The sequence below is a fragment of the Natrix helvetica genome (genome assembly GCF_964273705.1).
Source record: "Natrix helvetica genome assembly, chromosome: 13".
NCBI classification, from domain to species: Eukaryota; Metazoa; Chordata; class Lepidosauria; order Squamata; family Natricidae; genus Natrix; species Natrix helvetica.
The window spans coordinates 16,097,761-16,118,872 of record NC_138557.1 but is presented as its reverse complement, the minus strand read 5'-3'; the positions used below and the strand labels follow the sequence as shown (position 1 = coordinate 16,118,872).

The 21,112-nt window shown below is 47.4% G+C and overlaps 1 protein-coding gene across 4 annotated transcripts in view; it reads right to left on the bottom strand.

Moving 5' to 3' along the window:
* PKD1 (polycystin 1, transient receptor potential channel interacting) overlaps positions 1–21,112 on the bottom strand; it is a 184,869-nt gene that overhangs the window by 96,331 nt on the left and 67,426 nt on the right. For all 4 annotated transcript variants that reach the window (XM_081965355.1, XM_081965352.1, XM_081965353.1 and 1 more), the window contains exons 7-14: positions 18,703–18,920; positions 16,484–16,602; positions 16,276–16,402; positions 10,696–10,967; positions 8,110–8,859; positions 6,758–6,889; positions 3,881–4,056; positions 2,881–3,014 (exon numbers count right to left, since the gene is read on the bottom strand). In XM_081965355.1, the coding sequence (XP_081821481.1) occupies positions 2,881–3,014; positions 3,881–4,056; positions 6,758–6,889; positions 8,110–8,859; positions 10,696–10,967; positions 16,276–16,402; positions 16,484–16,602; positions 18,703–18,920 (1,928 nt within the window). The remainder of the gene's footprint in view (positions 1–2,880; positions 3,015–3,880; positions 4,057–6,757; positions 6,890–8,109; positions 8,860–10,695; positions 10,968–16,275; positions 16,403–16,483; positions 16,603–18,702; positions 18,921–21,112) is intronic.

Sequence of the window (21,112 nt, the reverse complement as noted above, 5' to 3'; positions counted from 1 at the left end):
TTTAATTCTGTTTAAACATGGCAGGATCGTAAGATGCTCTGCAGGTCAATTATGATAATAACATGTACGTCTAATAAAATAAATAAACCTGCTCAACTACTCTGAATCTTTATATAAAAGAACATACATGAAAATTTCATAAAATTCCCCAAACTGGAAAATTGCAAATGCAATCTGATTGGCAGCACCCTTTTTTCTAGACAATCCCTTGGACTTCTTTCTCCTTTCTTTCCGTAACTGAAGTTTCCATAAAGTTTCTGCGGGAGGCAATCCCAATCCCAAGGTTGATCTATGAAGTCCTTATCAAGTGACTCATTCTGATAGTGAAACTACATATTTATATTTTATTTCCATGTTTATATGTAACTGAAAAAGGGAGCCTTGGCGGGATGGGCAGCATAGAATTTTTATAAATAAATAAATAAAAATCAACTGTCAAGGTGTGTTGGTCGTTAAGTGAATCATGGGGTCATTAAGTGAGTCCATTGTCCACAATAAGTGCTTTTTTCCCAGAAATCAGAGATAAACACCAGTTTCTGGCAAAAAATAAAAAAAATCAACATAAATTGCGGTAATGACCATGGGAAGTTGCAAACTCTAATTATGAGTTAATTGCCAAGTACCCAAAATACAATCTTGTGACTGGGGGGGAGGGGAGAGGGAGGGAGAAACCTGTCAGAACTTTGAATCTGGGTTGTAAGTGTCCCTCGGTTCCATCTTCCAACAGTCACTAAATGAGGACTCTAAGTGTTCTAAATTAAATCACCACCCCAAATTGTTTATAAAGTAAGCCAAATCCTTCCCAAATGTAGATGTGTATGCTAAATTTTGATACTTTCAGAAATTGTCCCTGCTGGCAACTGAGTCTTTCTCTACCCATCTTCGGTTTCACTTCATTAACCCTCCTCCTCCGTTTGCTGTTGAGAGGACCAAGGAAACCAAGGCAGGAAGGAAACTAGGGGGTCTCCCTTTTCCCCCTCCCCAAGATACACAGCAGCTGCTGATGGGCAAATAAACATGCAGCAACATACAAGCGCATAAACAGACGAAGAAACAATAATGACATTATGTGCAGGTTGCAAACCACAACGAGCAATGCGCAATGACGCTGGCTAGTAAGGCAGCGAAGGTTGTTTTGCAAAAACAACCCCCAGGAGGTCAGACCATCTTCCCAATGCCAGTTTTTTTTCCTGTCCCAGTTCAGACATGCTGGCTGGGGAATTCTGGGAGTTGAAGTCCACCCGTGTTAAAACTTGCCAAACACTGCTGAACGTGCTCCCCTTTGCCCTCTCTCTCAACCCAATTTCTCCTCTCCCGACCCCAAACGGTGTGATTCAGCCAGAATAAATGAGGATAATGACAACCATTGACAGAGTTATAAAAAGAGCTACCTGAAGACGGCAGGACAGTCACCCAATAGGATGGAAGAGAAGGAAGGACAAGAGAAGGGTGCTGCCACTGGAGGAGGAGGGGGTGAGAAGAACAGGAAAGGAGAGAAAAGAAACATTAGCCAATTGAAGCAAGGAAAAGAGACTCAGGGTGCAGATCCATGGCCTGTGAACCTGAAAGACGTTGCCTTTGCCTTTAAATGGGACAGATAGCTGTTAATTATTGTGGGAGTAATATTAGAACAGGGGTGTTAAATTCAAGGCCCGTGGGCCACATCCAGCCCACGGGGGTGCTTAGCTCTGGCTCACGGGGCTGCCCTGGAAATAATGAAGGACCAGACCGCGGTGCCTCTGCCAGTGAAAAAGCTCCTCCTGAGCTCCATTTTTGCTAGCAGAGGGCTGCAGGAGGATCCACCCAGGCCTGCCTGGGCCACCACAGGTGCCCCTGACACAAATGACGTCAAGCTGTCCACAGACACCCTAGACCAGGGGTGTTCAAACTTGGGAACTTTAAGACTTGTGGACTTCAACTCCCAGAATTCCCCAGCCAGCATGACTGGCTGGGGAATTCTGGGAATTGAAGTCCACAAGTCTTAAAGTTCCCAAGTTTGGACACCCCTGCCCTAGACACACACACACACACACACACACACACACACACATGGTCAAACACAACCCTGATGCGGCCCTCAATGCAATCGAGTTTGACACCCCTGCATTAGAACAATGGTCCCCAACCTTTTCAGCTTTGTAGATTGGCGCGTAGGGAAAAGGGATGGTTCCATGAGAGTGGCGGGTGAGCGCAGCAGCTCGATTTGTGCAAACGGCGGGCATGTGCGCTCAAGCGGAATTGCATGCACGTGCTCACCCGCTCACTGAGCGCACAAGCGGAGCTGCAGATACAGGCTGCTTGCCTGCTGCTTCCGTGGGCATGCTTCCAAACGGGCGATGGCCTAGGGCAGGGGTCAGCAAACTGCGGCTCTGGAGCCACATGTGGCTCTTTCCTCCCTCTGCTGCGGCTCCGTCACCGGAGAGAAGCTTCCGGTGGAGGGGGCGGGGGGAGAAGCGCAGTGCGCCAGGAGAAGACTCTATGGCAAGGGGAGGGTTTTCCAGTTGTCTCCACAATTGATAGGGCTTTCGGCTAGGACAGGTAGAGGAAAAAGTAGGAGCCGCGCTAGGAGGAGACTCTATGGTGGGGGGAACTGAACTTCCGGTCAGCTCCAGAATTGAACAGGGGGCTTCTGATTAGGACCTTTGTGGCTCCCTGTGTTTTCTTTTCTGTGGGAAACGGGTCCAAATGGCCCTTTGAGTGTTTAAGTTTGCCAACCCCTGGCCTAGTGTTGGGGACTGCTGTATTAGGGCATTTTAAGTTAACTCCAATGCAGACTTCAGCCTGACCCTTCCTTCCACTGCTTTGAATCGGTCCCCTTTTTCCAAATATCTGTGCATAGTTTACTCAATCATGATTTCACATATCTAAAGAATTTCTCACCTGGGTCTTGGTAGACATGGGACAGATTGTGCCTGATTTGCACCTGGTGGATCTTGGGATCTGGCTTCAGGAAGGACTCATTATAGGGAGGATGAAACTCCAAAATGGCTTGGTCACCATCACCAAAGTCCCACCTGGGGAGTCAGAAAATTAGACGGTCAGTAGAAGAGCAATGGGTCAGTTATTAACGCTTGAGTTCAGTGTAATTTTTTTGGCCCAAAGAAGAAAAGACTGGAGCCCATCCTCGGGGGACTTCTCTCTCCTGGAATGTATGTCAAAGGTGTATAAAAGATGTGTAAAAATAAAAGGCACAAAATGACTTTTCCCTGCACAGTTTTAAAAGGCTGCATCTCTCAAAGATTTATGGAGATTATCAGTCACCCAAGTCATGCTTGTCAGTAAACACATGGCACAACATAGGAGGACAAACCCATCAGGACAAGATTCAGCAGTCCATCTGCATTTAAAAGACAAAAGTCACTCTTTTGAAGACAGCAAAGGCCACAATTTGGACAGAGAGGACCGCTGGTTTGAAAGAGGAGTCAAAGAGGCCATCTATGACAAAATTGAACAGCTCTTCTCAACAGAGGGGGAGGGATACGACATCATCTATCTCCAATCTACCACACAGTCCTTTCAACAGTTCCAAGAAGGCTCCTCACCCATTTGCACTACTCAGGTGACCCTGAGGACACAGGTGAACCTCCAGGTGACCTCAAAGACTCTCTAAAAGGATGCAAATAACCAGCTGTCTGCAAGGAGTATCAATCCTTCCATTCCCCACCACCATCCAGTCAGAGCTGAAGAAGCTTCTTGGATGAGAAGGGAAATTCCTTCAAGGAAAACCAGAAAGTCCAGCTGCCTCTTGAAAAAAGCACCTTTGGGGACAACTCTCCAAGGGCAATTCCACTGGTCTTTCTGGAGCACTCATTGGCCTGAGTGCTGGGGAAGGGTGGATCTCCACCTCTTGGTCTGCTGGAAAGCCAGTGGAAAAACTCACAGGAATCTGGCATCGACAGCCGAATCCACAGTCACGGTTGCTGACAGTTCCACACTGCTGTTCTGCGGGACGTGGGTCAAGATCTCCGAGACCTTCAGGTCCTTCATCCTGTTCATCTCCTCCACAGTGATGTTGTAGCACACGGTGATGTTGCTGACGTTATTTGAGGCTGTAAGCTGGAGAGACCAGAGACAAACTGCTTTGCCACTTCATCCCCCCCAATACACAACCGGGGGCATTTGCTGTTTCACAATTCTCACCATTTTTTTTCCCTCCAGGCCACGAGGGGGATTTATAGATCATGCTCTGCCTTTTGCTTCTCCTGTGCTCTGCTTGGAGAATCCAAGCAAGCATGGGTTAAATTCAGCCCATTAGCCTCGAGACTGAGTTGAAAAAAATCTTGGCCACGCCTCTCTTCTCCTCCTCCAGAAGCCAGTTTTTAAACTCAGTCTAGCCCAAACGAGATGTACTCAAGACGTCTCCTACTCAATCTTTTTAATTGGCTTTAGACCAAATTTACCATCATCTTGGATTCTCCAGTTTGGCTTGCAGGAATATATTTATCAGGTATCGTATGATTGCGAGTTGCATGTTAGCTGCTGGTGTCTTTTTATTCCAATTACAAAGTGGCTCTCCTCCTTTCAATCCCTTCTCACCCCCCCCCCCTCCTTGTTTTAGCATTGGTCAGAATGCTAAATGAGGGGAAATCAAATGAAGATTTCCATTCTGCTGTGAAAATCCCTGGGTAATCTGGGACAATTATTCTCCCTCATTTTAGCTACGAGAGGGGTGGGGGTGTTTGCAGGGATGGGGGTAGGGTGTTTCCTTCCTGGAATCAGAGTTTGTAAGCCTGACCGTGAGAATGGCAGCATACGAAGACCAGTGTCAAGCCATCTTGGGCCAAAGTAACGATCGACATCCCACGGGCCACTGAAACATCATGGAGACAATCTTCATGAATTAGGCAAGGAAGGATACATAAACTCAACATTGTTGAGGTGTAAAGGGGTAGAATTAATCTGAGATAGCCAGGACCTTTAGTTCGTAACAATTTCTCATTTTGGATTTGAGGTTTAACAAGGCGAAACAGTTGGCCGCACCTAAACCAAAACCGTAAGACTTTTCCATTGTCTGTTAGATGCATTAATTAAATGTGTTTCTGTCAGGCAGGATTAGAACCACCATTTTAAAAGGCAGAACGAAGAAGGTTCTTCCTGTATCAACTCAGGGAGGTCAGACTGCCCCAGGAACTGCTGATATACTTTTGCAAAGGAATTTCTGACTCTGTCATTTGTACTTCTATAACTTCCATTTTGGTAGAGCAACCAAACAGGACAGGACAGACTCCATGGATAGTTAGGACTGAAGCAGGGGTGCAATGCAGCCGGTTCTATCTGGCTCAGGCGAACCGGTAGCAGTGGGGGTGGGAGGCTCCGCCCACCCGCCCAGACGTCATCACGTCATTTTTTTACACTCTGCACATCACAGAAGGTCCTGCCCATGCACGGAGGTGTCGCGTACATTCACATTTGCAAAACAGTAGCGAAGGTAAGTAGATTTCACCCCTGGACTTCAGGGGAAATACCGTATTTTTCAGACTATAAGACCCACCAGAGTATAAAATGCACCATGATTTTGAAGAGGTAAATTTTTTTTGCACTCTACAGGCATCCCAAACCCTCTGCACGCCTCATTTTTTGGGGGGGGAGGCATGCAGAGCTCTTAGAGTGCTCCTGGGGGCTGGGCCCCCCAAAAAGAGCAAAAAAGGGCCATTTTTTGCAACAACAAAAAAGGCGGCATGTAGAGCTTTGGGAGGCTTGTAGAGTGTTCCTGGAGGTTGGGGGGGGTGTGGCAAAAATGGCCTGTTTTTTGCTCGTTTTTGCCCTCCCCAGCCCTCAGAAACACTCCCAAACCCCCTGAGCATCCATTTTTGCAAAGGGGGCAGGGTTTTGGTATATGCTATATTCAGTGTATAAGACACACCTAGATTTTTACCCTCTTTTTTGAGGGAAAAAGGTGCGTCTTATGCTCCAAAAAATGCAGTAATTGTAACCAGCTTGCCTTCAGTTGAAGACCTGTATACTGCGCTCGTTAAAAAGAGGGCTGAGAAAATATCTACAGACCCCTCACATCCTGGACACAAACTGTTTCAATCCCTCCCCTTGGGATGATGAATAGGTCATTGCATGCCAAAACAACTAGACACAAAGATAGCTTTTCCTCCCATGCTATCATTCTGCTGAACACCCAACTCTCACAGGACTATCTTAAGTCTAAGAATATTTAGCCATGTTGTATGGCTGCAGTATTATTATCCTCCCGAGATCAGTAAAATGGGGACCCAGATTGTTGGGGGCAATATGTTGACTCTGTAAACCGCTTAGAGACGGCTATAAAGCACTGTGAAGCGGTATATGTGCTATTGTTATCTTTCTTATCTTCTTTACTACTCCCTCTTATTTGATGATGATGATGATGATGAAGATTACTCTGTCGCTTTGCGTGTACACTGAGAGCTTCAGCACTGGAGACAAATTCCTTGTGTGTCTAATCACACTTGGTCAAATAAAGTATTCTACTTCTATTTCAACTCCTATTCCTATCCCATTACCCTTGGCAGGATAAAAAAAAAAACGAAGCAGTTATTGGGAATCCCAAGGGAAGAATCCTATCAGGCAGGAATCCCTGCCTGCTGAGGACCACAATACATCCCCAGACTGCAAATCAAGCTTGGTAAAAATCTTGTCTGCCACTTGGAAGGACAGCAGGAGAAACACACAATTTACGGACACGCAGTCAAGAGGCCACCTTAAGTGGGAATCCGTAGTTTTTGGCCACAGTTGCCAAAAGAGGGGCCACTAGGAGGCCCGGACTTACCGATAGTTTGTACACAGCCGGGGACTGGTAAAGGACGTGGAAGACGTCATTGTAGAAAGTAAAGGAGCTCTTGTCATCCAGTCTCCACATGAAGGTGACATCCGACCCAGCATCCATCACAGGGATGTAACTCTGCAGTGGAGGGGCACAAGCAGCAATTTCAGAAGGAGTAATCGTTGTCCATCCACATTAACCATTGTTCCTCGATCCTGGCCAAGCTGAAGCTAGGCCTTTGAAGGTGAAGCTGAGCCCTCCCATCATGAAGAAGGAAACAACAGGCTTAACTGTGAAAGAAGCAGGTCTGACATTCAGCCTCCTGCTGATGTCCAATCCTGACCGGCTCAAGGTTAACTGAGCCTTCCGAGGTTGGTAAAATGGGGACCCAGATTGTTGGGGGAAATGTGCTGGCTCTGTAAATCACTTAGAGAGGGCTGTGAGGTGCTGTGAAGCAGGATATGTCTAAGTTCTATTGGTAGTCAGTCCTTCCTTCCTTCCTTCCTTCCTTCCTTCCTTCCTTCCTTCCTTCCTTCCTTCCTTCCTTCCTTCCTTCCTTCCTTCCTTCCTTCCTGAGCAGGGGGTTTGACTAGAAGACCCCCAAGGTTCCTTCCGACTCTGTCCGTCCTTCCGTCTTTCCTTCCTCCCCCAGTGGTTAGAATGCAGTATTGCAGGCTAACTCTGCCCATAGCCAGCAGTTCAATCCTGACTGGCTCAAGGCTGACTCAGACTTCCATCCTTCTGAGATTGGTAAAATGGGGACCCAGATTGTTGGGGGCAAGACGCTAACTCGAAATAGCTTAGAGAAGGCTGTAAAGCACCGTGAAGCAGTATATAATCTAAGTGCAAGGATCTTCCAGTAGAAGGGGAGAATGGACTTTGCAGGAACAGACCATTGTATTTTTTTCAAGCTTCCCAGTGGAAAACATCAGGCTATTCTAGATGCAGACAAAGAGGCACCTTTGAGGATCGAATAAGGATTTCATCTGAGCCATCTCAAGAACTGAATCCTGATGTGACTGTCTGCATTCTCAGACACTTGTGGTTCTCTGAAACTGGTCTTAAAAGACATTTTATTACCATCCAGGTAACATCATCAGCCTTAGGCTACATGTATTCTCGGTATTGCCTGCTTTTTGCAAGTTGCTCTTTTATTTCAGACCCAATTCTGTGGCCTGGGATGACCCAGGAAGGAAGGAAAGCTCAGAAACTAAAAGATGTTGGTATCTCACCTTGCGCTCAATCCAAAACCCACAAAACTTGAATATTTTTTTTAAAAAATCTTGTTTGAAAAAGACTATCAAGCCACAAAACTGATGCCTATTGTCCGTTGGGCACACGGGCAGCTGGTCACTCACCACACGCTTGTTCTGAAGGACCCTGGTCTCTGGGTCAGGGGTCACACGCAGTCCTTGGATGGCATCCTCCGCTTTCACCCTGACGGTGATGTTCTGTGAGCTCACAGCATTCTTGGCCCACAACACCACAGTGCTCAGGTTGTGCCCAATGCCCTCCAGCAGGATTACGGAGAACCAGGTGTCATTGCTCTCTCTTGCGCACTCTGCCACCAGGGGAGTGACCGCTGGGGGGCAGCTCCGTCCAAAAGGGAAGCTCTGGTTGCTCCCCAGCCGGCCGGACGTTGCGTTCATCCCGGAAAGGATTTTTACCACCAGCCACGTACTGTTGCTTTCCACGTAGACTTTGCCACATTTTTCCGGTGGGTAGATAACACGGAGGCCCGAGATGGCGGAAAGAGCCCAGAAGTCGCAGGAGAAGTTCCTCCTGAAGAGGCCGTTGTGGACCGTGGCCTGCACCGCATAAAGGCCAGGGTGGTGGATGCGGGAGTGGTTTTTCGGCAGGAGCGGGACTGTTTCTTCAGCAGCCGCCAGGATCCTGATAGGGCACCTGGAATCGTTCTGCCAGGCTTGGGGAGCGGGGTGGGCAGGCCAGCCCAGATCCCAATCCGAAGAGCTGACGGTGAAGTAGGTCATCTGCCTGAGAGGCTTTTGGCTGACACGGCAAAGGAGCAAAGCGCCAGGCCCGGCATCATGCTGGACACTCACTGTATCGTTGGGTTTGACAAAGGTGTCCTTGCTTCTGAAGAGCAACTGCAGGAGAGAAGCCTCAATGAGTTAATTCTTCCCAACACAATACAACCCGCCCCCCCACTCACTAATTCTGAGCTAAGGGTTGTAGGAAAGGGGGGGGCAATGGAATGGCAAATGCCCCCTCCCCCTCCTCCTAAGGCAGAAAAAGATACTGGGGCACAAGAAGTGCAAATATGCAGCTCGGAGAATTAAGAAATCTTTTTCTGGAATGATTAGAAAAAGAAAAAGAAAGCAACTCCAGAGAGCCACTTTGTCATACAGGTAGTCCTCAGTTATGGACCATTTGTCCTGTGTCTGACTTGTGTTTCCATCCCCGCTCCTTCCCCCCCACTTTGCAGTGCAGACTGATTGGAGAGAAAGGGATTGCAAAAGAGAAGCTGTTTGCTCTTCTACACATTGAAAGCAATGTGATTGTGCTGGCAGCCTGAGGCTGGGGGCCATGGTCACACCTTATAGACAGTTTATAGTACTCTCTTGAAATGTCTCTCCCCCTCCCTCCAATCTCTCTGTTCCGCAGGGGAGTGGGGGACTGGGTGAGAGGCAGGCATTTTCTTTAGGCAATATCTCCTTTGTCTGGCCCTTTTCTGAGATCGCATTTTTCTTGATGCCTATAAGAGCAGGCAGCTTAATCTTTTGAAATCCCTTCCTCTCTGCTCTCCCCAACAGAAATCACTCTCCCCCTCCCAAGAGATTGGGAAGAGAGAGATTTCAAGAGAGTACTTTATTCTGGGCTCCTAGCCCCAGCAATGACACAATCCCATGGCTTTCAGTGTATACAATGAAGTAAGCAGCATTTCAAAAAGCGAGGAGTGGTTAGGAGGCAAATAGAAGCCGAAGATGTGAAACTGACTAATGATTTCCCACTTAGCCATGACCACACTTAGTGGCGCAGTTGATGGTCCCAGGTTTTGGGCTGTTAAGCAAGGTCTCACCTACTGTACATTCTTCCTCTCCTATAACACCAAATGGTGCCACACAGGGAAACTGATTTGAAGGTTTGGGGCAATTAAAAGCACATATTTAAACTCTGGAATCATCTTCATTTAACGACCCCATAATCCCTTGCGGGGTGGAGTCTGGGCAACTGAATGGAGCTAACACAGTGTTTTACTGGCCGGATGCCCTTCTTTTTTTGCCAATCCGGAGTTTTGTTCAGCAGATATATTCTCAGTCTGCCCAGAGAGAGAAATACCTGCCTCTGCCTAGGATTGAACTCACAGTCTCCTGATTGTGAGGCGAGAGCTCCACCTCTAAGCCACCACACCACTCCATTTAAAATGGAATCCAGTAACCATAATGAAACTCTAGGTTAGATCATTTCAGAAGTGGGTTTAGATGCCATCATGGATGTTTGGGTACAGGTGGCCCCTAATTACGAAGGCAATGCTGGAGGACAACCTCAAAGGCACAATTCTTTCCATGTCAAGGATAGAATAAGGGGTGGAGTTAGAGGCTGGAGTGTTGCACTCACATCCTACTCATAGGCTACTCCTTGGTTGCTGCTGAATGGCCTTTGGCCTGAATGAGCCTCGGGGCCTTTCCAAGGCTCTCTTTTGTCCTCTGAAGCCAAGACGACAAACGGAGCTTGATATCCATCCTTGGTTTTATCAATGATATTATTAGGAATTCTGAATAATCTTAACAACCAATCAGCAATGAAAAATCTCAGGAGTGTAAAGCACCTATCATGCTGTTTCTGAATAACCCCCGTCTTTGTCACTGCACTGGGCAGTTCTACAGGCTTTCTATCTCAGTTCCAGACTGCCTTCATGTTGCTCAACCCCCTCAAAACAGACCCTGATCACACATTAATTCTGCCAAGAAATCTCCACTTACAAGGTACCGCGTGGAGGGGCCCGGGGGCAACATAAAATGTGACGTCTTAAGCACCACGCTCCAGGATTGATTTTTGCAGGGGTGAGGAAGACCAGCAGCTGCCTGAGTTGTTGAGTTGGCACATGGCTCTTGGTGGCAGCAGCTTCCTAGTGGCTGGCATGAGTTGGCCGAGTGGCACCACTGGAGGCCAACCGGACAGTCCATTGGTGTCCAAGTCTCATTCTCTTGGGAAACAAGGAAGAGGTCAGTCACGTTCCTGATCTCGTTGCATCCTGAAGGAAAGGAAGAACAAGTAACACTCTGGTTTTTGTCTGTCTGTTTGTTTGTTTGTTTGTTTTATTGGATTTATATGCCGCCCTTCTCCCAAAGGACTCAGGGTGGCGTACAACATTAAAAAACACACATCCCGAAAGTTAAAAAGAAATTAAATACATATCCAAAAAACAAACCCAATTTATAGGACAATACATTTAAAAAATGAGATAAAATTAACAGGCCAGGCCAGCTTGCTGGAAAAGCCAACTTTTTAGGGCGCGTCAGAAGGACCCTAAATGTTTAATCTTGGCCCCTAAAAGCTCATCGGGGAAAGTGTTACATTTATGTTTTACTGACAAAGAAATAAAGGGAGATTAATATAGATCTATTTCAAGCTAATAGCTCTCATCAACTAGCCATACCTTCTGGGATTTGAACCGGGGCTGCTTACATATTAGGTAGATATGTACATATTCAGAGGAGAGGTACATGTATTAACCTCTAAGCCACGGGCTCTCCTCGCTTTGTTGACTATACCAGAGAAATTAGAATAACAAGAATTGGAAGGGAACCTTAGAGGTCTTCTAGTCCAGCCTCCTGCTAAGGCAGGAAACCCTACATCACTTCACATAAATGGTTATCCAATCTCATCTTGAAAACGTCCAGTGTTGGAGCATTCACAACTTCTGGGGGCAAGTTGTCCCACTGATTAATTGTTCTAACTGTCAGGAAATTTCTCCTTAGGGGAGAGTTTAAGTGTTTTTTCTCTGGTGATAGACCACCACTGGAGAAAAAACAATCTCTCCCCTGCTGTAGCTGACAAAGTGAGGAGAACCCGTGGCTTAGAGGTTAATACATCTACCTAATATGTAAGCAATCCGGGTTCAAATCCCAGAAGGGTATGGCTAGCTGATGAGAGCTAAATAGCTAGAAATAAATCTATACTAGTCTCTCTTTATTTCTTTGTTGGTAACAAATAAATTCAACACAGAAATAGTTTGTCGCAAAAACGGCTGCCTGCGAAGGCTCCTGGATTGGGAGAGAAAGGCGAAAATGGAAGCTGTATGTTCCGTCACCTAATTTGGTAGACCAAGTTGCCTTGATAGACCCAACGGAGAAAAAACACTCCTAGGAGAAAGATGCATGTAGATAGAAATGATGGGAGGGGTCATCATCTAAGATATACACCCACCCAGAGAGACACACAGTGTCTCTCCAGTTTGCCAGCTGGAGCACTGGAGCATAGTTTGACCTCGCCAGGCATTAACAGAGCAGTGGGGAACATCTCTTTCCTTAGTGCTTGTCCCCCATCTATTCTCAGAAATGTTTCTTCCCTCCTCTGCAATGGGGCTGGGGGATGGAGTGTTTTCCCTCCCAGAGGCAACAGATAAGTCACATCAGTGGTGGGTTTCAAAATCTTTTAGAACCTCTTCTGTAGGTGTGGCCTGCTTTGTGGGAGTGGCTTGGCAGTCATGTGACCGGGGTGGGAGTGGCTTGGCAGTCATGTGACCAAGTGGGAGTGGCTTGGCAGTCATATGACTGGGTGGGCATGGCCAACTTGTAAAATGTGGTGAAACTCACTTAACAACACTCTTGCTTAGCAACCAAAATGTTGGCTCAGAAACTCTGGCATTGAAGTGTGCAAGTCTTAATGCTGTCAAGTTACAAGGCCCTTGCACCCCTAACCCTTTTGGAAAAAAAAACCCAGGGGTGTTCAAAGTTGACAGCTTTAAGACTTGTGGACTTCAACTCTCAGAATTCCTCCTCTCGCTCTTCATCTTGATGATGTGCGGACGGGCGGGGTGAGGGAGCTGGAACCGGTTCTAAACGTCACTGTAGATTTGTGGAACCTCTTCTATAGAAGAGTTTAGAACTGGCAGGAACCCACCCCTGAGTCACACCCATATCACAGCTGTTGGCCAGCAATCTTCTCCAACCTGAGTGTGACCTACAATTTGCAGGATTACCTGGGCAGCACATCATTTCTGAGGCTGGTGGACACATCTGGAGGATGCTGGGGTTTGAGAAGACAGGAGGGATGACAGAAAGCTCTTGTTCACTTCACAGAAGGCACCAAAGTATACTGGTAGTCCTCGACTTACAACAGTTCATTTAGTGAACATTCAAAGTTACAGCAACAATGAAAAAAAGTGACTTATGGCCATTTTTCAGTTAACCCCTTTGTAGCATCCCCAGGATCATGTCATCAAACTTCAGACGCTTGGCACACTAATTCATACTTATGACCACTGTCCCAGGGTCCCAAGGGGATGTGATCATCTTTTGCGACCTTTTTGACAAGCAATGTCAATGGGGAAACCAGATTCACTTAACAACCGCGTCACTAACTTATAAACTGCAGTGATTCATTGAACAACTGTGGCAAGAAAAGTCGTAAAATGGGGCAAAACTCAACAAATGTCTCACTTAACAACAGAAATGTTGGGCTCAATTGTGGTCGTAGGTCGAGGAGTACCTGATTAAACCACTGTGAATTAAGGCTCGTAGGATCGTATAGCTTTGGAACACCTCTGGAATGAGTTCAGAGGAGGGGAGACCTCTAGCAAAAGAGGACTCACAATTTCCCTTAGCAGTTTTTCTCCCCCCCCCCAAACATTTGACTTTAATTTTCTAATCCATCTCTCGTATTTTAAGTTAACAGAGTTCCCCATCTCAGTGTAAAATCAAATTTCATAAATTATTGATGTTAAACACACCATGGCTTTTATCTGCCTGGTTTTAATGATACTTTAAAATGCCATTAGCGCCCCAGTTCTTACTTTGCTATCTCAGTATTTTACCGAAATGTTCTTAGAATGAGCCATTCTAAGCTAAAAACAGTCATTCTTCTCTCTCCTATAACGTTTTTCTCTCTGGAAACTCCCTGCAAATGGAATAAACCTGCTTTCTATTTATTTTCAGCCTCTGTCTTCCTCCGTATGAAAATGAGGGTGCAGAAAGATGAATAGCAACAGAGGTGGGTTTTTAGATCGTTTGCATGGCGTGCTCAAAGTGAGGCTTTTGCATATTGATCATTCTTTCTCAACTGCAGTTCTATATGCCAGTGGAGTTTACCCAGATTTTCAATAGTTTATACTGATTAAAAAAAACATATTAAATGATTGCAGCTTAAAAACAAACCAACAATCCAAAAAGGAAGAACAGAAAATAAAGTAGAAAAAAGGATGGAATAGATAACAACCACTTCTTGGTCACAGAATCATGGGTAGGTACAATACAATACAATAATACAATAGTAGAGTTGGAAGAGACCTTGGAGGTCTTCTAGTCCAACCCCCTGCCTAGGCAGGAAACCCTATACCGTTCCAGACAAATGGCTATCCAACATCTTCTTAAAGACTTCCAGTGTTGGGGCATTCACAACTTCTGGAGGCAATTTCTGTTCCACTGATTAATTATTCTAACTCTCAGGAAATTCCTCCTTGGTTCTAAGTTGCTTCTCTCCTTGATTAGTTTCCACCCATTGTTTCTTGTTCTGCCCTCAGGTGCCTTGGAGAATAGTTTGACTCCCTCTTCTTTGTGGCAACCCCTGAGATATTGGAACACTGCTATCATGTCTCCCCTAGTCCTTCTTTCTCTTAAGCTAGACATACCTAGTTCCTGCAACCGTTCTTCATATGTTTTAGTCTCCAGTCCCCTAATCCTCTTTGTTGCTCTTCTCTGCACTCTTTCTAGAGTCTCCACATCATTTTTACATCGTGGCGACCAGAACTGAATGCAGTATTCCAAGTGTGGCCTCACCAAGGCATTATAAAGTAGTATTAACACTTCACGTGATCTTGATTCTATCCCTTAGAGGTTATCCAGGCCAACCTCCTGCTCAGCCCAGGATCCCTGAAAGATGACCCCCCCACAGCCACTGAAGTCCTCCAAGAAAGGAGAACTCATCACTTCACTTTACTTCAAGCCCCCAGTTCCACCATCTGACTGTTCTTAAATTTTATATGAGCCACAGTGGCGCAGTGGTTAGAGTGCAGTCCTGCAGGCTACTTCTGCTGAGTGCCAGCTGCCTGCAATTTGGCAGTTCGAATCTCATCAGGCTCAAGGTTGACTCAACCTTCCCTCCTTCCAAGTTTGGTAAAATGAGGACACAAATTGTTGGGGGCAAGAGGCTGACTCTGTAAAACCACTTAGAGAGGGCTGTAAAAGCTCTGTGAAGTAGTATATAAGTCTAAGTGCTATTGCCCTTCCTTCCTTCCTTCCTTCCTTCCTTCCTTCCTTCCTTCCTTCCTTCCTTCCCTCCCTCCCTCCCTCCCTCCCTCCCTCCTTCCTATTAGAATGCAGTACTGTAGGCTAATTCTGCTGATTGCCAGAAAATTCGATCCTGAGAGGCTCAAGGTTGATTCAGCCTTCCGTCCTTCTGAGATCAGTAAAATGAGGACCCAGATTGTAGTAGGCTGACTCTGTAAACCGCTTAGGGAGGGCTGTAAAAGCACAATGAAGGGGCATATAAGTCTAAGTGCTATTGCTATGGACCTTCCTTCCTTGTTTGGCACAATGGCTAGAATGCAGGATTGCAGGCTAATTCTGCCAACTGCCAGCAGTTCGATCCTCACCAGCTCAAGGTTGACTCAGCCTTCCATGCTTCCAAGGTGGGTAAAATGAGGACCCAGATTGTTGGGGTCAAGAGGATGACTCTGTAAACCTCTTACAGAGGGCTGTAAAAGCTCTGTGAAGCAGTATATAAGTCTAAGTGTTATTGCCCTTCCTTCCTTCCTTGTGGTTAGAATGCAGTATTGCAAGCTAATTCTGCCAACTGCCAGCAGTTCAATCCTGACTGGCTCAAGGTTGACTCAGCCTTCCGTCCTTCCGAGGTGGGTAAAATGAGGATCCAGATTGTTGGGGGCAAGAGGCTGACTCTGTAAATTGCTTAGAGAGGGCTGTAAAAGCACTATGAAGCGGTATATAAGTCTAAGTGCTATTGCTATTTGCCTTCTTAGCAGCTGCATCCCACTGTCAAAGGCTGATGCCAAGAGTCCATTGTCTAATATGGTCTCTAGAAGAGCAACTGCATCAAGATTTTATGCCACTGGAGGGGGATGCTCAAGTTAGTGCGCCTAGCACCAGGAACATTCACAACAGGTGCCCCTAAAGCATTCCTCAACAGGATCTGGCGAGGAAGAGGAATCTTCAAACACCCAGAGGAGAGCCACATAAGGATGCAAGACTGTCTTCCATCGCTATAGAGGGCAGATCTCATAGGCCTTAGTTAAAGGACAACTAGGTTTTAGTTGAAAGTAAGAACAGTTGGCTAATGACATCAGAGACACCTGGATCACTCATATCAACCTAACATCCTCTCACCTTTTGGGTGGGCTGGACGGTGTACTTGAAAGCGGAGATGGGCCGGCTGCTGTAATTTCTGCGCCACCAGCTCCAAGGCTACTAAAAAGCCCTCCTGTTGAAATGCCAAGCTGGGAAACACCAGAGTCTGGAAAACAGAAGGGCCAAGATTTCACCGAGATCTCCCATGAGCGATCTCTGCCCAAAGGAGGCTGCGAGCGATCCTTACCTCTACTGGCCCCGATGGGGCAGAAGGCTCTTCTCTCTCGGTCAGGCTCCTGGTGGCCACATAGGTGTCGAACACAAGAGATCCCAGTTGAAAGCGGTCAGCATTTAGAAGAATCTCGGCTGGAAGGAGCAAAGGGGAAAAAGGAGTGAGGGGAGGAACATGAAGTCTCTTTTTCTTATTGGAAAGCCATGTTCTAAATAGAGGTCTCCCAAATCCTGTTTTTACAGAATTTTGCTTTGTTTGGAGTTTTTTTCTCTACTCCAAATAAAACTTCCATATAAACGCTTGGGAAAGCAGTAGCATAAAAGGGACACAGGTTTTCATCAGAAAGAGTATCTTGCTTCAAACAATTGGCTCGTTGGTTCCTCCCCCGCCTTCATTTTCTACCATATTTTTTTTTCTTTTTCTGTTTCATTACATAATGCCACCCCACCCACTCTCCTTCCTAGCCACGAACGAAATCAAACTTGCTCAACTTTCTTCTATGTCAGGCACGGTCAATCTATGAGGCAGCCTGCGTTCTTTTTATCACTTGGGCAAGAATAATGTCTGTCAGAAGAAATCTTTCTTGGTGGCAATGAAGGATTGGACCATGAGACAGACTTGTGGGTGGCTGGGCAGAAGCTTGGACTTTCTTTTGGGTGGGGAAAATCAGGAAACTTTCAGATTCGGGTTTTCCCAGATGTGCCAATACGACATCTCTAATAAAATGGAACTTTGAGGAAACTCTTGGAGTCTTCTTTCATTGGGGGTCTCACTTGGAACCCTGACAATGTCATTGGTGGGTCTGACTAATTGATGGGGTTGGAGTAAACCAGGGGTCTTTAGGCTGCCTTCCCAGGAACTTCAACCATGTGGAATTCTGGAACTGAAGTCCATAAGTCTTAAAGTTGCCAAGTTTGGAGACCCCTGTTCTACAGGCTGATTGTGGAATTCTGGGAACTGAAGTCCACAAGTTTTAAAGTTGCAAAGTTTGGAGAAGCCTGGAGTAAACTGAGGAATGGATGTTTAATGCTAGCAGAGGCTTTCAGCACCCATTTCATCGCCATGAAACCACTAGGAACAATTTTCCATGGGGGGGGGGTGGGCTGGATGATGAAACATACCTACATCGTTTTGTCCTTTGAAACCCTTAACCTCCCCACAGTCCAAGACTTGGTGGAATGCATCTCATGGTGTCCCTGACCACGTCCAGAGGGCCAAAACAGCCCCTACCAGGAGTAACTCATTCCTCCCTACTCTAAAGGCAAGTTAGAGTTTCTCTCTAGGGAAGTCTGCAGAGTCAGAGGGCCCAAAAGGACACTCCAAAGTCCTGGAATTCTCCTCTGATCCCATTGAGCCAGGAAGGCTGGTGCATCGCTCCTGGGGAATGGGACAACTCGCTGCAGCCAACTCATCATGGCCTACTCATCATGACCAACTCATCATGGCCTACTCATCATGGCCAACTCATCATGGCCAACTTGCTGCAGCCAACTCACCACGGACAACTCGCTGTGGGACAATTTTATAATTACATTTAATTATTTAAAATAAATAAAAGTTATTTTAATTTTTGCCATTCACATTTCATTCTGCTGCTCCTTTTGCATCCCTTCTTTAATGATTCTATTCCATCATTTCTTTGGTATTAGTGTAATTCTTGTCCTGCAGAGAGTTGGCTGAGGCAAGTTGGCTATGATGAGTTAGCCATGGTGAGTTGGCTGTGGCAAATTGTCATAGTCCATGGGTGTCAAACTCAAGGCCTGGGGCCAGATCGAGCCCGCGGGGTACTTAGATCTGGCCCAGGGGGCCACCCTGGAAACAGCGAAGGATGAGCCCATGGTGCTTCTGCCAGCGAAAACAGGCTCCCAAGCTCCATTTTCGGCTGCAACAGCCTCCTGCAATCCTCTGCCAGCAAAAACGGAGCTCGCCCTCCCAAACTCTGCTTTCACTGGCAGAGCATTGCAGGAGGCCATGGCAGCCGAAAACGGAGCTTGGGAGCCTGTTTCTACTAGCAGAGCACAGGCAACCCCCAACAGGAGTGACATTGAGCTGGCCACACCTACGCTGGCCCCTCCACAATGGCCCCATGAGGTCAGACACAACCCTGATACAACCCTTAATGAAATTGAGTTTGACAGCCCTGTCATAGACCGTCGCTCCTGGCTTAGTTTTTTGAGTCAAGGATAAGACTCTGCATAACCCGTGGTGCCCAAGGGCCCTGGAATAAAACCCACCTTGTGGCTTGCGCTCGCACACGTAGCTGTGTTTGGCCATACAGAGATCGGTGTTGCACTGCCCGGCAGGACCCATCCGGACACAGTGGTCGGCGTTGGAAGGATGGGGTTCACCCGGGAGCCAGTTCTGGCAGCTCTGCACATCGAAGCCTTCCTCGCCTTGTGGCAACGGGCTGGGGCTTGCCACGTCGTTAAACCCGATCCAGACATCCAGGCTCCTTTGGGGAGAGAAAGCCCAGGCCGGATGAGGGAGACATCAGCATGACATGCCTGGCTGACCGTCTGTTCCAGAAAAGCCTTCAGGAGCAAGTGCCAAGAGATGGAAGCAGCTGGACCTCTCCAGGAGGAACTGACCTTCCTTTTCTCACCGTGAAACATGCAACCGGGGACTGAATGTGGGCAGGTTGAGTGGACGTAGCACAAAGGGAAGCAAGGGCTTGGGTTGGTTCAAGCTAGGCTCACAGGGAGGAAGGGTCAAAAAAAGGCAGGATGGAAGCTATGGCTACAACAGGGAGTGTCCAAACTTGGCAACATTCCAGACTTCTGGACGTCAACTCCCAGAATTCCCCAGCCAGCTCTTCACAAGTCTTAAAAGTTGCCACGTTTGGACACCCCTGAGCTACACAATCGAAGTCCCACATGAAAAAAAACAGAGCTGTAAGAAATGAGACAGTTCAGAGAAGGAGTGAGTCAAGGACATGCAGGGCCCTTGAGGCTACGACAAATGCTTTCATTAAAGCAGATCATTTTTACTGATCATTCATTTATTTGGCTTCTCTCTGCCTTCTTGTATAGGAGCTCACGATGGCATGCAGAGAATCTCTCTCCCCCACAGTGACCCAGTAAGGTAGGCTGGGTGACCAGAGAGCAGAAACTGATCTCCCAGATCCTAATCCAGCTCCTTCCCATGACCCTAACCTGGTTCTTGTCAATGGCTGGGTTCACACATCCGGCTAACCATTTCCCAGTCAATCCACTGAAAATTACGACCTCTGGAACAACTCCAAGGGACCACGCTGAAGGTTTGGGTGCACTGGGATCCTGCAGCTTTGGGCCAGCTGCCCCTCCTGGCTTCACCCTGGTGGCATAGAGGTCAGGCAAACTCTGCCCAGAGTCTGGAGTTCAATCCTGACCGGCTCAAGGCTGACTCACTCTTCCATCCTTCTCAGGTCAGTAAAATGAGGACCCAGATTGTTGGGAGCAATGTGCTGACTCTGTAAACTGCTCAGAGGGCTGTAAAATGCTATGGGGTGGCATATAATTCTATTGATATTGCTATTCAGTGTCCAGCCCCAATCTTTGGGGAAACTCCCCATGAATGTACCAACTCGTCCCTCCTTCCTCTCAAGGGGGCCTTTGCTTGAAGCAGCCTGCCTAAGCAGGCAGTCCTGTGTGCCCTGGCAACCTCCAAAGGAGGCTGCATGGATGGTGTGTGGGGTGGGGGGCTGCCTTCCCAGAAACTTCAATTAATTATGAGCAGAGTTGTAGCTTCCACTGGGCACTGGATCCCTCTGGGCTCAACCTGGCCAGTTTTCAAATAGCCACATTCAAAGATCAGTTTCGTCTTTGTCTGTCTCTGCGCCCCTTGGGCTTTGAAAGCACCCCCGGGCACCCTCTTCCAAGCCCCCCACCCCACCCAGCCTCTCTGCTGACCAAAGGCCATCTCTCTTTGGCAGTGGCACCCCATGCTTGGAATTCCTTTCCCAAGGAAACTACCCTGGCATCTGGCCACAGGCCCTTTCTGGGCTACAGTGATATTCTTTCCTCTGACAAGGCTTCGGGGAGGGGGGAGCTTTAAAACAGAACTAAGCCACTTAAGCCCCCCCCCCCGCTTATCAGGGGGCAGAAGGGAGAGGGCAGCAGGTGCCACTCAGAGGGGGAAATGCATGGAAACCCCCAACTCAGCCCTGCCCAGTCATGAGACTTCAACCTCACACTGCACACCTCCCCTGCCCCCAGCCTACAGATGCTGGATGTGTGTGGAGGGGGGGGGGAGGAAGGAACAGCCCCTCCCTGGGAAGCCAGACTTCAAAGCCGAGCATTTTCTCAAGCGCTCTGGCACATCTGGTGGAAATAACGTTCCTCCTCATGCGAAGACATTTATCCCCTCTGGAAACCTTTAAGAACCACACTTGGGCCCTCGGCTAAGCGACTCAAAGTTCTCCAAGCAACTCCCCCTCTATCCCCCCCACTTAACAAACGTAGACATTTCCTGCCCGCTCAGACACAGGGACACACTTTGTGTCATTGTGACTCCTGTTCTGGCTCCTGCATCTTCCCTGCCGGCATTTGGCACATCCTCAGCCCCCTCCCCCCACAAAAAACAAGCCTTTGCCCTCCTCAAGAACATAGGCTGCAGCCCCCCCCCCCCCATCTTTCTAAGCTGTGCAGAGGTGGGTTGCTACTGGCA